This window comes from Calliphora vicina, chromosome 2, assembly GCF_958450345.1.
Source record: "Calliphora vicina chromosome 2, idCalVici1.1, whole genome shotgun sequence".
Classification (NCBI taxonomy): Eukaryota; Metazoa; Arthropoda; class Insecta; order Diptera; family Calliphoridae; genus Calliphora; species Calliphora vicina.
In genome coordinates this window covers 65,910,701-65,927,170 of record NC_088781.1, presented here as the reverse complement: position 1 = coordinate 65,927,170, position 16,470 = coordinate 65,910,701, and the positions used below count along the sequence as shown (strand labels likewise).

The window sequence follows — 16,470 nt, the reverse complement described above, 5'->3', positions numbered from 1 at the left end:
TATAGAGCCATAAAAACCAATATACATTTCAAAGTTCAACCGTGAGAGCTATTAAATTATAATATATTATTTAGTATATTCTATAGAAAATTAGTGTATAACAGCATTTTCTGTGAAAATATTTTGTGTAACAGTATTTTTCAATAGAAATACTTGTCTAGATATAACATTTCTTTGTATAACAGCATTTTCCATAGTAAATATTATGTATAACATTATTTTCTATAGAAAATATTGTGTATAACTGTTTTTTCTATGGGAAATTGTATGTAATTTAAATTTTAACTATACTCTTTGAATAATATTTGTATACCTAACAAAAATGTATTTTCCATCCCTGTTGCAGCTCTAACAAAATTAACTGCCACTCTTTTAAATAATTTCCTCTTCCTTTAATATTTAAAACAGTGTTGCTAGAAAAAGTATTTAATTACTTCAATTACTTTTTAACAACGCTGTATTTGTTTATTGATAGTGATGGTTCATGAACTCTTTTTTTTGAGAATCAGTTGTTATTAAACGACTCATTTTAAAACATCGCTGATTCGATACATATACAATATAAAGACTTAAATCGTGATTACCAGCACACCTGATATGCTAATACTCATTCTAAAGTTGAAAACCCTATGTTTAGCATTCCCCTGCGCTATATAGAAAATGAGTTATCGACAGTATTTTTCAAATGTATGCCGCAGAAATAAAATGTTGATTTTACAGGTACCAATTTTACCCATTATCCAAATAGGTATAAAATTGACAAAGCCCATCACTAGTGTGTGTATGTTGTCTTTTTCGTCTTTTCATCGTTTTGTTTCTTCTTTGGTGCGCATTCCGTCACTCACTCACGTAGAGAAGAGACGTGACTGTGAGGAAAAAAGTTAAATTGTTTCGTTTGCTGAAGAAAAAACAAGATTTCTTGAAAGAAATAATTAATTTGCCAGTAAAAACTATAAATTTTTAAACAGTATTTAATTTTAGTTATGCTTTGAAAACAACAATTTGGTTGCAAAAAAACATAGTAGTGGAAAATTAGTCAGTAAATCTAATGAATGTGTGTGTGCAAAATTATTAACAAAAAAAAAGAAAGTGTGTTGGTTGAAGAAAAAATCAGTGTAGTGTAAAAATTCGAAAAACGAATAAAATTGTGAGGAAATCGTGATGTCACTACTACTGCTGCTTCAATAAAGTTAAATTTTTGTTCTTGTTTTCTTTTTTAAACTGCACAAGGAAGACAAACCAAATTGGCTCTGTCTAACTACATTTACATTGTATTTGTTAAAGAAAAAAGGTTTTGCTGCTTTTGATGGTTTAATGCAATTTTATTTAATTCATTTTCCAATTAAATGCATACGTTCGAATTAGAAAATTTTACAAATAGAAAGGGGTAAAAAAAAAAAACAAGAAAAATTTCAATTTATTTTTTCCCATCATTCCGATTTGCAGAACAAAAGGAACAAGCGGAAGAGAGCGCTTAATTAAACAAAAACGAGAGAGTGTGGAAAAAAGAAACAAACACCAAAGAGAATTCGTCTCTTTTGTACTCAAAATTGATGTAAAGAGAAAAACAAACGAAAAATACACAACAATACAACAATTAACAAGAATTTAAAGAAAATACGTCCAAAAAAGCAAAAAATATTTAATGAAACATTATTAAAAAAGTGAAATTTTAACAAATTTTATCGTATAAAAACCCTCCAATTATAACAACGAGTAAAAAACAACTACAAAAATACAGCCAAGATATAAAAATAGCAAAAAAAAAATAAACTTCACTATTCCGCCCACAATACAGAAAAAGTTTAAATAAAAAGTGGCCAACACTTCTAAAGAGTTTAAATTTAAAAAAATTAAAATTTTATTAAAAACAAATCTCACAGTCCATCCTTCCCTTTGATTTCTGAACCCGTCCATCAACAACAAAATTTTTGAACAAAAAGAGGAATAGAAATAAATTCCGATATAAAAGAAACCAACCACCCTCTCAACATTCTGTATTATTTAATTTTGTTCTTGTGTTCTTGTCCATCTACGCCAAAACAAACACGAGAAAACAAACTCCAGAATTGTTCCAAAACACACACGCTCAGATACACAAGTCCTGTCAACAGAAAAGCAGAAAAAGAAGAAAAAACAACAAACCGTAGCTGTAACAAGCAGCAGTCTTTGCCAACATGTCTTTGGAATCAGGTGCTGGTGGCGGCGTCAGCGGTTCGGCCGCTACACCAAAATCCTTTGATGAACTAAACATGGAAGTTGAACGTTTGACACGTGAACTCGATCAGGCCACCAGTGAACGTGCTCAATCCGCCCAATACGGTCTCTCATTGTTGGAGGAAAAATCCAGTCTCGAACTGAGACTCGAAGAATTGGAAACATTGTACGACAATGCAAAACATGAATTGGATATAACACATGAAGTGAGTATTACACACATTTTAATTTCGAATTTGTAGTTCCACATCTATTTTAAGATCACACAAGTGTTTCATAGTAAAGTGGTCAATTTTGAATACCTATATGTATTTTTAAAATGTATTTATGTGCTTCAAGTGGATTACTAAATTTTTGTTATTTCCCACTCACCACTGATCAACGAATTCACTTGCTTCCCTCATTGAATTGATGTAAAAGCCTGTAGGTGGCAACAGCGAGCCGTTGAATGTTTTATAAAAAAAATACATTTGCATTTTTTTTTTGTTAAATTAAATTTTATTAATAGAATTATGTGTATTTTCCGGTGCAATTTCATATTAAAAATTGTATCAATTTAAGTATTTCAATTAACTTGTTAAAAAGTGGTTATGTATGCGGTTTGCTCAAAGATTAACATATTTAGATTATTGTATATACATAGGTAGGTATTGGCCGGTTGTAATTCAAGCAAATATGACACATGATTAGAAATAGAAATTTAGCAATAGTTTATGAAGAATGATTATTATGTCAATATTTCAGAGTTTGGCCAACAATTCGAGCTTAATTTGCCGAAATTTCGATGCCGAAAATTTAATTAGTGAAGCAATTTATGTAGATAAACTTGTACCTATATAGAATTGTAATACAAATCTTAAGACTATTAATTAATTGAAATCTACCAAGAAAAGTTAGGTATTCCCTCAAAAAATTGGTCTGTTCAAGATGATGTGGAGATGCAGGATTCCTGAGAAATTATTGAAACAGTTTCTAAAAATATAGATCGTTAAAATTTTCAGATTAAAACTAAGGTTCTTTACAAAATTTCTTCACTTTTTATCGAGTTTTTAATATTTTACATTCTACTGTTCGAAATAATATTAACTCCTCCAAGGTGTTTCGTTTTAAAGACTACTTTAAGCTAAGCTTAAGCCAAAATATCATAAAAATAATAATTCGCTACCTACAAAATCGGTATTTAAATGAAATTTATCTTCCATTTATTCCATAATTTTTTTTTACGAAAACTGCTGTTGTATATCGTCACCTAAAATGCAAAAGGGCATAGGTGTATCATCACTTTTTAAAATTTTACAGGAAAGAGAAAAAACTTAATAAATGTAAAGTGTTGTTTCGTTATTTTTAAATATAGAAAGCTAAAAATTTTGTGAAGCCCTATACCAATATCCATTAAAAACTCAATTTTGAATTGACGATATATAAAAATGCATTGGCTAATCGACTTCCTAAAACTAAGCGAAATCGGTTCACTTTTAAATTCAAATTCAATCAATACAAACAATAATGTTAGATGGAGATGCTTTTCAAAACCTGCTAAAGTTAATGTTTGAAAATTATTTTTGTAATGTTATTAAAAGCCATATTTTTAAAGAAATTTGAGACGATACACTCCGTTGTCTCAGCCGACTTACAGCCGTTCGGCGTAGATCTCTACTACAGAGCTAAGCAGTGATTTGAAATGAATGGACGGACGGTTTTCCAGGATATTCGACGATAATTACATTAGTTTTTCAGCATATTAGGAGTAGTGAACATAAACACATGATTTTTCAAATAAAATCGAAGATATCCACCAATCTACCACGACTAATGTCAAACAGACCATCGTACAACTGCCTGCCCAGTTATTTATTGCTATTAGTTAAAATGAGTGAAATTTTCTATTTTATTTTTCTAGGCTTTTTACAAACTTTTATTAAATAGCAATGTTTGTATGTATTTTTTTAGCACAAAATTTATTACTGAATTTTGAACCAGTTTTCGTAGCACAAATTGGCTAAAATTTGACATTCAAGCATATAGCCGATGACAATGCAATGATGTTCGAAAACTCGAAGTTATATTCGAACAGTTTTTAAATGTGTCAAAATGATCTCTAGATCTTGTATTAACCTGATGACAATGCAATATTATGTTCGAAAATTCGAATATTTTGGAAAACTCTTAAAATAATCTCTAAATCCTCATTCTAAAAAAAATAATTTTCACTTTATTTGAGATTAATTTAATAAAAAAACCAATACTCATAGTAGAATGAAATAAAATACATATGTAATTATTACTCATAAAAAAACTATATGATTTGCATACAAAAAATATTCACCTGTGAAATGCATCAATAATTAATGAGCTCATCAAAGCAACAGTTACAAATCATCAGCAACACTTTATTTATTTAAACAAATTACCCTTAACTAATATAAAATTGCTACATAATTAACAAATAAGTACGTAAATACATAATTTGTATACATTTAACAAAAAAAAAACAAATTCATTTAATAAGTTTCATTTCAATTATATTATAGCAGCTACTCTTCATGCAAATAATGTTTTATCAAATGTAACCTTGATATAGGCAAACAAAAAAAAGACAAAAAAACTCAAAATATTGTTGCTGAAATTAAATGAACTGTTTTTTTTTTAAACTTTAATTGAATTTACCCACTTTTAGCTTTGTTCATAATAAAACGTTTCTTTTTCTCTGCATATTTTTTAACTTGGTTCGATTTTGTTTAATTTTAACTTTTGCCAATTTGCAAAAATTAAAAAAATACAAGAACAACAAAATTTACACGTAATCATTTGCCAATTGTGGTTGATGGTGGTAGCAAATGAATGATTAAACTACGAAAGTAGTATCAACAGCAACAAATAACTAAACCTAAACTCACTAAAATATTTTATTAACTTCGTTTCTTAGCTTTTTAGTTTGCTATGTTTTTTTTTATTTTTATTATTTGTTGAGAAACTACAGCTGTTGCTTTTTCAATTAAGTTATTTTGTTGGTGTTGGCATTGTTGTTGTTTCTGTTTCTATAAAATATCTATTCTTTATGAACCATGACAAATGGTATAGAAAAGTAATGAAGAATAGAGCAGAGCTAATTCTTCTTCGTTTTTTTTTCAACTATCATTAATATTTGCTGTTTTTTCTTCTCCATCAAATCATAACAAATGAAAACGCTAATAATGACTTTTTTAGTTTGTCTTGTTTTATGTTCGTACTTTTGAAGGAAAAAATACAGAATAGAGCGTAGAGTTTTTATCGCTTAGAAAATGATACATAAATACTACAGGTGTCTACGCTCTTTTTTTTAAAAAAAAGATCACGTGGCGATCTTTTTATTTGCAAATTCTTATAGTTTCCAACAAAATATACTTATTTTTGTAAAAATAATTTGACTTATTAATTAATATATGTATATTTATATATTGTTTTTTCATTAAATGCCATACAAAATATTTGTTATAACTTTTTCCGTTTACTCATTCATTCATCTATTGGTATTTCAAGGTTGAATCATTTACATCTAACTGGTTGAACTACTTCAGTTAAGTTTTGCATTTAATTATTTAAAAGTTTGCTCGTAGTTCATAGTCTGGCAAATTGCCTTAATACAGTCGAACAGTATTAAAATGAAATAAGTCAACATCATTCATAAATATATTAATATTTAAATAGGGTTATAGGTATGTAGTATAGATAACAACCTCTTATATAATAATAACTGGCTTCAATTGTTATCTATCCATAATGGTATGCCAAATTCTATTGATGCGATGCTTGAAACATTTTATAAACCACTCGTCGTCTACATGATCTTGTTGGCTTCGAACTTGTCCAAGATAGACTAGTCTGATTGACCACAAACTTCAACAGCAGATGCTCAGGTTCTCAGTACCCACACATTAATGAACTTTATTCAACGTAATTTTACCAGTAAACAGGGCTGCCAAATGAATTTGGGAAAAAATCGTCAAAATCCCGATAAAAAAGAAAAAAATCGTCCTTTCGAATTATAAAAATCATCAAACAAAAATTAAAAAGGTCAAGATTTCTAACAGGAATTTTAAATTTCTATTTAAAAAGTGAACGAAAACATCACATTTATCAAAAACATTTCTTAAAATTGAAGTTTATGAATAAGGGATCACTAAAATAAAAAAGTAAAGCTCAATTTAATTATAATCAGATACCGAAAATAACGGGTTCACTTTCATTTCAATGGTAAATTCTCATTCCCAGCCATTTACAAATAATTTTTTGTGATATATCACTGAGAGAGTGATTTATTCGAGAACATTTTAGGTTTCGGGTTGAGAGAAACCCAAAATAAACAAACACAAATAATCTGAATGACTGATTTATAATTTATTTTTTTTTTTGTAAAGGTTAGCTTGTGACTTTTATTTGCGAACAGGAAAAATAAATCTCAAAAATGCATTTGATGCAAATCAACGCTTAAATATATAAAATTTATCAAAAGATTAATAACAATTTAAAAAAATATTTAAATAAAAATCATTTTATAACTGTTATTTTCAGCGATTTATTTTTATCACAAAAATATAAATCACAATTTGGGTTTTTTTGGTATATGGACAAGTTATTTTCGATCTCTGATTATAATATAAAGTTTCATTCAGAAGTTTTTTTTAATTTTAAATAAAACGCATGAAATATAATTTAATAAACACATAAAATAGAACAATCTCTGACATTACTTTTTAATGATAATTTAATTAAAATATAGCACCACGCTGTAGGTGGTCCATTCGGAAGGTAATAATGCCTGAGATTAAAGCATAAATTCAAGATTGGCGACTTCAATTGAATGGGGTAATGTCATTATATTCTGAATAAATTTTGTCAAAATAGAAAAAGTTGCTTTAAAGTTGCGAGAAAGCAATCGTCAAATTGCTATTTTTGAAACCAATAATCGTCAAAATGATAAATCTTCAAATCTGGCAGCTATATCAGTAATACAGTTTTTTTTGATTTTTTTATCTTAATTTATTTCAAATAGGTTTTAGAATATGTTTCTCCTATATACAAAACCCTCTATCTTTGATTTTCACGAAAATGACTTTTTGATGGTAAAATATTCAGTAAAAAGCCTTCATATACATATGGTGTAACAGACATGTTTTTTTTGGGGTTTTATTTGCATTTTTGTTATTTCTCTATCTTACACAAATAATTTTTATGAATGCAAAACCCTCTTTTCAAAAAAAATTATTTTCAAATATTTTTTTGAAATAATTTCTTGAATCAAACTTCAAAAAAATTTACAAAACAAAATAAAAACATTTTTTCTATAATTTTTTGTTTAATATTGTTGTTGTTGTAGCAGCAGTGATTGCTGAGTTGACAACCCTTGGCCGAGTGAACTCGGGTCATTCCGGTGAGTAGAACCGGCTGTCGTGGGAATGGTTAAATATGGTTTAATATTGTATTATTAGACGCTATCTTAAATAAACCAAGTTGTCTTAAATAAATCACGTTAAAAACTAACAGATGGCACAAATGAAATCTAAATAATTAATTTTTATACACATTGAATATTTTTGAAAAGCAAAACCCTCCATCTATCATAAAGTCCACAATAATGCAAAATTTTAAAAACCAATTATATGTGAAATTCAGTAGTTGCTTTAAAAAATACTGTAGAATACCGAATTTTAATAACTGAAGTAATAGGCGAAAAAAAAATTTTTTTTGCTCTCTTGAAAAGTTATGTTTTTCGAGTTAGAGGATTTTGAATATAGGCCCTCGATATATTATAATTCATAGCTTATTATTAAGTAAAAAAGGAGCATTAGCCCTAAACTCTTTAACTTCTAAGACAAATGTATATAAATTTAATATTATTATTATAAATACTAATAGCCCTGCTTCATTTAAAGTTTTTCATATAAAAAGTTATTTATGCAGTATGGATTCAAGAGAAGTAAATAAAGATATCGTTCAAGGATTGATGGGGATATATGGCATAAAATAAAAAATATTTTGTTATATTTTCATGAAACATCTTAAATATTTTCAAATTCCCTTCAATTATTAAACCGAAAAAGGAATTCATATACTTTATTTCGATATTACAAATATTGTATACAGTCTAAGTTGTAAAGTCACCTTTAATTTGTTTTAAAAACATTGGATTAAGACATAAGTTGTAAGAACGTGCTTAAATATAAGAGTATGAAATGTAATTGAATATCCATAATCATTATTTATGGCTATAGCTACAAGCTCAATTTCCAACTAAACCAAAATCCCTTTTTCTGCAATTGTTGTGAAAAATCAATGTTTCAACTGAAATTAGAGAGCAAAAATTCGAATACATACTTGTTGTTTTAATTGCCATTAAAGATTTCCTTTTTATTTCGTTTTTAATTACACAATTTTCTACCCTTCATGGCTGGCTCAATAGAGTTTCCTGGAAATTTTACTCATACAATTTGAAATGAAAAGAAAAACTTTATTTTAGCAGTTTTGCACCTTCCTTTTTCCTTTTTCCATTTTCCTATCGTTTACAAAATAAAAGTAAAATTAACATTTTAACTTTTTCGCAATCGTAAAATAAATCATGTTCATAGTTCTTGTTGTTTTTCATTTCTGTTTTTTTTTTTAATTTGATGTTTATACTGTATGCATTTGTTGTTGTTGTTCGTGTTGAAGTTGTTTATTATCCTTGTTTCGTCTTGTTTTCCCAAACACATGTAATTTACCCCACAAATCCATTTAAAATAAAACATTAAAATCCTCACACTTTTACAACTCATTTACACATAGGTATATGTACTTATTTTGTAGCATTTATATTTATTGTAAAGTACCTGTATACAGGTAGACTGTTACTGACAAATTCGCTAATTAGTCATTAAAGAAAGCAGAAGGAGAATTTTACAAAAAATAGCAAAATAAAAAAACCTTAAACCTCTAAATTGGTTTTTAACAGGAAAACGATGTGTTGAAAAATGGCAAATACAACTGTTATTTGCTTTTGTATGTATCCTTTTTCAGTTGTTCTTTGTTTACACTTCAGGATTTATTTGCTATTGCTAATTAGGTTTAAATAAGGTATTTTTAGAATTACATACATGGGGAATTTGTTAATGCCTTTATACGTAAAATTCCAGGAATATGTACATATATTTCTTACTAAATATTTGCAAGGTTGAATTTAAAATTATTTATTTAGTTTTCTTCATCTTCATTTTATGTCTTATGTTTTCAAAAAGAATAATGTTATTACGGTCACCCCAAACAAATACGTTGAGTTCATTCCAAATAAAAAAAAGTTATTTTTCCTAATTTCATTTAAAGGAATACTTAGACCTTTTGGTATCATATGAAAAATGTTATGCGGAAATTGTCAAACAAATCTAATCTTATTGGTTTTTTTATAAGTTAATCCTTATTCAATGGGCAATTATAAGCTTTTATCAATTTCATATAATTTAAGGGAAACGATTTCACATTAATCAGCCTATCATTGATGTCTTCTTTCGATCATCTCTCACACCAGATACTCTATCTAATTGGGCCCGATCGAAGCACGATTTTTCATACATTTGTATTGATTTTCATTTAATTGATTTTAATTTAATTGGTTTAGCTTAAAAATAGATTTTTCAATACTATGGACTAATGACGCAACTTCGAAGCTATGCGACAAAAACTGAAACAAAATCGACACAGCTTCGAAATCATATATAAGTTTTAAAAATACTCAACTTCGAAACGACGCAGAACGAAGCGAAGCAAACCGTGGTATTGGTGTACTTTATATTTTCCAATTATTCGACAGTCCTGTTTTTTATGTCGGTTAACCGGAATTTATAATTATTTTTTTTTTTTTAATTTTTGTTCAAAGATTTAAAAATTGTTTTTTAACTTTTTATACTTGATTGGCGATTGTTCTACTTTTGTATCGAAAATCTGACGCTGATTAAAATATCTTGTAAAAACAAATAAATAACCGAATAGAGGTTGTTAAAAAAATAAAAAGTTTTCGGTTCCAAGTAGGGTTTGGGGTCCGCGAATTCCCGCCCGGGAAATCCCGGGATTTCCCGTAAAATTATTGTCCAGAATTCCCGGGAAATTTAAATTTTTTTCCCGGGAAAAACGGGAAATTTAAAATTAATTAAAAATACTTTAATATATTTAAATATGACATCTCTGCTTGATGAATGGCTTGTTCCAAATATTAGTGAAGGTTTTAAACACCATTAAAGATACAGTAGAAGCATTAAGCCGAAATGAAAACATTTATCTGATAGGTGATGCTATAATGAACACACTTTATGAACAGCAGTTATATAAAAATTCTACGATTTCTCAAAAAACGGTTCATTCAATTAAATTAAACCTAAAAACTATATAAAAACACAATGTTAAAAATTTATGGACAGCAAATGTATGAACGTCTATTTGACCACAATATTCCCTCATCTGTTCAAAGCGTTGAGCAATATTTTAAAAACCAATTAGAATATTCAATCAATATTAAAAAGGAAAGCCCTAAACATTTAAAATCAAATGCTGAAAGTTTTAAGCGGGAATTAGATTTATTTGAAACAAGTAGCAATCGGAGAATACATTTTCATTGTCTTTATAATGCTTTAATAACGATAAAGCGAACACATGTTTAAAGCGAAAGAGTTTTCTCGTCGAATGACTTATTGAATGCATTAGTAATTTTGACAAATCAATTTTTTTTAAAAAAAGGTTTTATGACGGACATATAACATTATTTTTATGATATAATAGCGGTATTCACAATGTAGAGTACTTTCTATAGCAAAGTAGCAGTTTAGCAGAAAAAAAATACATTAGAACTACTTTTTTACTGCTTTACTCTTTTTAAACTATATGAGGTAATTTTGAATTTCATATTTTTGTTTTGAAATGAATTTAATTTTATTTTAAAATATGTATATTTTACATGAAAAAAAAATATAACAGAAAAATCAATAGAAAGAATCTAAAAAGTGCATTAAAAATCCCATTAACATATTAATCGACATCGAATTATAAAGATACGTTCACAATTTATAAAATTTTGTGACACTTAATTGCTCTTTTACTCTACTATATCATGAATACCGCTAATATTTAATTTTATAGTAACAAGTGTTCTCCAAATATTTTAACAAACTTTTTTTGGTTTTATGTGGGTACAATTGAATTGTAATGTATTGTTTTTCTTTTTTTTTTTTAATAAAATGACACAATTTTATAAAATAATTTTCTTTTTTACTTATTTTTCTAGTTAAAAACATTCCCGGGAAATGAAATTTTTCATTCCCGTTTCCCGGGAAATTAAATTATCCGGGAAACCCCAAACCCTAGTTCCAAGACCAATTCCAACCGATTTCTACATAAAGTATTTTCTTTTATCAATTATTTTTTTTAAAAATATTTAGATATCATTTGAGGTCTTCATAGTTGAATTAAGGCTACTGAATTTGGGTAGCGTTATTAAAGCTTAAATTATCTCTATAAAAGTTTCGCGTCTAATTCAGTTTTATTCTTGTAGGAGTTCATTATTATGATCTGAATAGGAGAACACAATAAAATGTTACTATTTGAACGTATTTAGAGCTTATTACAACATTTTAAGGCAAAAATAATAGTTTAAACTAGAGTTTCCAAAAAACCGAAAAATTTCCAAACCGCGGTTTCGGTTTTAAATAATTGAAAACCGATCGGTTTCGGTTTTATTTCGCTTTTGAGATAATTTGTTAAATATTATGTGTTATAGAAACAAAATCAGTTGATAAGGAAATGCTATACAAATTTAAAATTCAAGCTTGACGGGTGTTCAAGAGAATAAATTAGTTAGCGTATATACTAGAGTATTAAAATTATTCGATTTTTATCTTGTTCGAATAAAACGAATAATTCGAATAAGATTTATTAATATTGTTTCTTGTTCTCAATTTTGAAAGTTTTCCCTGCCCAAAACTCTTTCGGTGTGGGAAATATAAATTGTATTGCCATGAAATGAATTTTTCTCTAAATCTTATTTTGCCTTAATGAAGCAATATATGAATTTCTTAATATATTTTCTTAAATATACTATCATTTATTTGAATTTCTAATTAGTTTCAGACCTTAAAGTGACAAAATAATGTAAACATGTAGGTATTTAATTATCAGTTCATTAAAAATCTGAAGCACAATTTCTTTCTTAAGATTATTTTCCATTTTTTTTTAATATTTTAGTTATTTTAATTAATATTTATAAGAATACTTAAAAAGTTTGCTATGGCTCTCATATGCATAGACATACATTCACACACACACACACTCATTCAATAAATCTAAGCTGGAAAACAGTTGTGATTTTTATATGAATTTAAAATTGCTCACTCATACATACTCACTGATGTTGTGTCCTTGTGGATTCATCAAATATACATACATACGTATCACATACATGTACTTAAATATTTCCCAGTCAGTATTTGGAAGATTAATTTGTCACAAATCACTAAATTGAGTATTTTTCGAGTGTTCTTAATTACCAAAATATGATTAATCAGTTGTGCTTTTAAAAACGGATTCGAAAACAATAACAAAATGTATCAATGATGAATCAAATCTGATCTAAATGACAGAAATGAAATAGTTATTAAAAAGGGTCGTTGGTTGGGTACCATTTTCTCCCGACAAAACAGTCTGTTTTAATCACTCAGAAATACTTCAATATGATAAAAAATTTCGTAAAATGCTGACTGGGTTTGGATATATAAAATGTGTTGTTGTTTTATTTTCAGTAATGTTGCCATTGTTGCCGTACATTGCAGTGGCTAAATAAATATGTAGTGCTTAAAAATTACTTTGAAAGTATATACAGTGAGCGTTATAACTATATAGATCGGATTTAATCAAATTTGAGTATTTTTTAAAAATCCAACTGTTTCTTCTAATACAGCAATGAGATATGAAACCTTTAGAAGGGCAAATATGTAATTTTTTTTAATAAAATCTCTTTTTTCATTGCCTTGAAAAAAGTTTCTGCTAATTGTTAGTTAACAATTTTGTCCTTTACTTTAAAAGTACATACTCTCGCTTACAGATTATTTGTTCCAAAAATAAACATTGAATATTTGTTGTTATTATTATGTGCATTATTATTTCAACGCCACACATGCATGTGCTTACTTACATACGAGTAATTTACACTAATTTACAAAAATGATATTGTTTGGTTATGTACAAATAACTGAATATTTGTAATGTGTGGTAAACGTGTGTAGTAGGGTTGATTTTTTTAACTTTATCGAATTTCGAGAAGTGTAACTCGGATTAGTGTGACATCCAACATATTCATCAAAGGGTTAACATTTTCCGATTTCTGTAAAATCTTCAGTATATATTTCCAATGGATCCAGTAATAGTATTATGAATTTGTTTTATTAAAATAGAGTGAGTAACAGTATAAAATACTGGCAAATTTACCATATTGACCACGATATATACGACACAAGTCGTGTTGTTCCAAACTCAGTTGTGCCAGAACCAGGGATGGGAAATTTGAGACGATCGTAGCGTAGTACTCCCTTGACTCAATTAATATTTCCAAAAGGATTATATAAAAAGAAAAATTTACACATTCCTATAGAGAATTATTTGCTGTTTTCTTTTTAATTTCGACATATTGAAATGGAGACATTTATCTAAACCAATGATCCGAAATTTCTGACTTTATTCGATTATAATGATGGTATTTCTGACACCGCGGTGCACCGTGTCACCGTGTCACCGTTTCGACTTTGCAATACTCAAAATAATATTAAATTTTTTAGCATTTTAGATTGCTGTGAATACTGAACACCGCTAATAATTCCTATAGACAATTTTGGATCACAGAATTAGGCTAATATAAAAATATTTACAAATTTAATTTTTGGTATTTTCAGGTTTAAAAAATTTTTATTTGAATATTATTTTCATATCGAACATGCGTGCAGTATATTGCGACTGTTAAATAATCCACGAATACCGTTCAAAGCTAACTTCTATGAGCTTCTGCTAGAGTTTTTCTTTTCCCGCACTTTTACAATTCACGGGATTAAGTTTGAAATTTTCCGGGATCCCCGCTTAGAACAAATTATTGAATTTTAAAAGCTAAAAATTGTCTTTGGCTTTTAAAATGTAATTGGATACAAATAAAAAATTCAATAAAAATTTAATATAAAGAGATAAACTGTCTCGATTATTAATTTTGGTTATATACACTGTCACCATTTGTAATTTGTATTGGAATGTCTTCAATTTCCATTATATTTTGTTCTACCTTTGTTAGATTCCAATTAATTCGGTTAATTCGCAAAAAAAAATATTTTAATTTTGAATTGGCGATGTTTTGCTTATTAAATCAAAAATTATGTAAAGATGTTAATTAAAACTTGAAGAAAACCCAATAATATTATACAAAATTCAATTCCAATTTTTTGTTTTACTCTTTGTGAAAAAGCAAAATACTAAGATAATTCCACTTTCGATCGGAATAGAATTCTGTGACAACCCTGAACATTCACGAGTTTTGGGAATAATTTGAATAATGAACTAGTTATAGGTCTATTTGGTTTAAATCTGTTTTGTTGTATGAATCTTCTGCATTTGTTTTGGAGCTTTAAGCATATTTTAGAGAAATTCAAGTTTAAAAAAACATCTCATAAAACTAAGAAAAATAATTCCCGGGAATTTTCGCACAATTTGCGGAATTCCCGGGAAAAACTCTAGCTTCTGCTCATATCTCTTTATGTTCAGCTCGAAGCGATTTGCAGGTAGCCTCTAGGCTGTTTTTAGTCAGCTTTGTTTCTCAACTCAGTATCACTGCACGAAGGTGATTACTGCAAATGGATAGCCCTTTAGAAACATTCTTTCTAAGAAGCTGTCAAAGTTGATCGCCAAAATATTCAGGTGATTCAAAGTTAAAATTTGCATTCGATCGACTGAGTTATACAATTATCTCTTTCTAGATGGTTAAAAGTCTCATTTGCCGGTCTGCAGTCATTGTTTTTGTTGTAATAATTCCATTCTTGTCGAGAATTCTTTCCTGTGCAAGAACCTTTAGATACATCTGTAGTTGACAAGCTTTGGAGTTTTTAGTTAACTTTTGTTTAACTTTGCAGCTTTTTGAGTATTTCTCTAAAAATTTCCAGTTACTGAGGAAATCGGGGTATTTTATAACGAAAACCTGATAAAATAGTTCCTTTGTCCCGAATTGAACTCTATGGGTGTGGATGACATGTGGTATTTGAAGGACATTCGGCATGAACGATTTAAAAGTATGTTTATCTCTCACGGAAGTAATGTGAATTTTTCATTAAGATAGTGCGATTTACCCCGCTAGATATTTTCTTGAGGGGGTTTTCTGAAGCCGCAGTTCTATGCCAATAAATCGCAATCGCAATAAACCGCAATCGATCGATGTCCTCAAAGTTAATAAAACATACTATATCATCATTAAAAAATGGCTCTCTGATCCGTTCCACCGTTCAAACTAAGTTATATTCCTTAGAAAGGGGCATACATGGGTCTTTCGAATCGGATCTGTTACAATGAAAAGAGATGATCATGCTAACCACAATTATCTCTGGAATATGCTGATATAATTATAATTTGTATGCTTAGGTTATTTCGTTCTAAACATATATTATGTCTCGAGAAATTTTTGTGGGCTCAATGAACTACTATTAATGTTACTGTTTATTCTGTATGCTTAGGATTTTCGTAGTTATAGCTTCAAAATAGTAAATTTAAAATGAAACACTCCTTATAAATGCTCATAATGTTGTTGTATGTAAGTGTCAGCATAGTTGTAGTAGGTGGTTGGTTGGTTGGTTGGTTTAATAATATTTATTTAGTTACGACAACACATACTCCAGCAATTCGATTTATATAGACATACACATCTGCTCAAAATAATAGATACACCAAAATTTATTTTTTAAAAACGAAAAAAAATAATGGTATATTGTAAAATTATAAAAAAAATTCAGTCGATTTTTATTTATAGTTAAAAGGAGAGTAAAAAACAAAAACAAAATATTTCATAATTAATAATAAATATTATAAAGTAAATTAAATTTCTTAAATTTCGAAAAATTTGGTGCTCATAATAATAGATACATTTTTAAAAATTCTTATTAAACAAAAGCTAATAAATTTTATCTTAAAAAAATTAGTTTATTATTAAAGTAAAGCTAGTATCCAGTATATCCACCT

At 28.0% G+C, this 16,470-nt stretch overlaps 1 protein-coding gene across 4 annotated transcripts in view; it reads left to right on the top strand.

Moving 5' to 3' along the window:
* Window positions 1-835: 835 nt before the first annotated feature.
* Window positions 836-16,470, top strand: part of BicD (protein bicaudal D) — a 59,742-nt gene continuing 44,107 nt past the window's right edge. The window contains exons 1-2 of one of the 4 annotated variants that reach the window (XM_065502450.1): window positions 836-943; window positions 1,447-2,423. In XM_065502450.1, the coding sequence (XP_065358522.1) occupies window positions 2,178-2,423 (246 nt within the window). In that variant the 5' untranslated portion in view covers window positions 836-943; window positions 1,447-2,177. Of the gene's footprint in view, window positions 2,424-16,470 lie in introns of all 4 variants that reach the window. The other 3 variants (XM_065502449.1, XM_065502448.1, XR_010576041.1) reach the window with 3 other exon arrangements.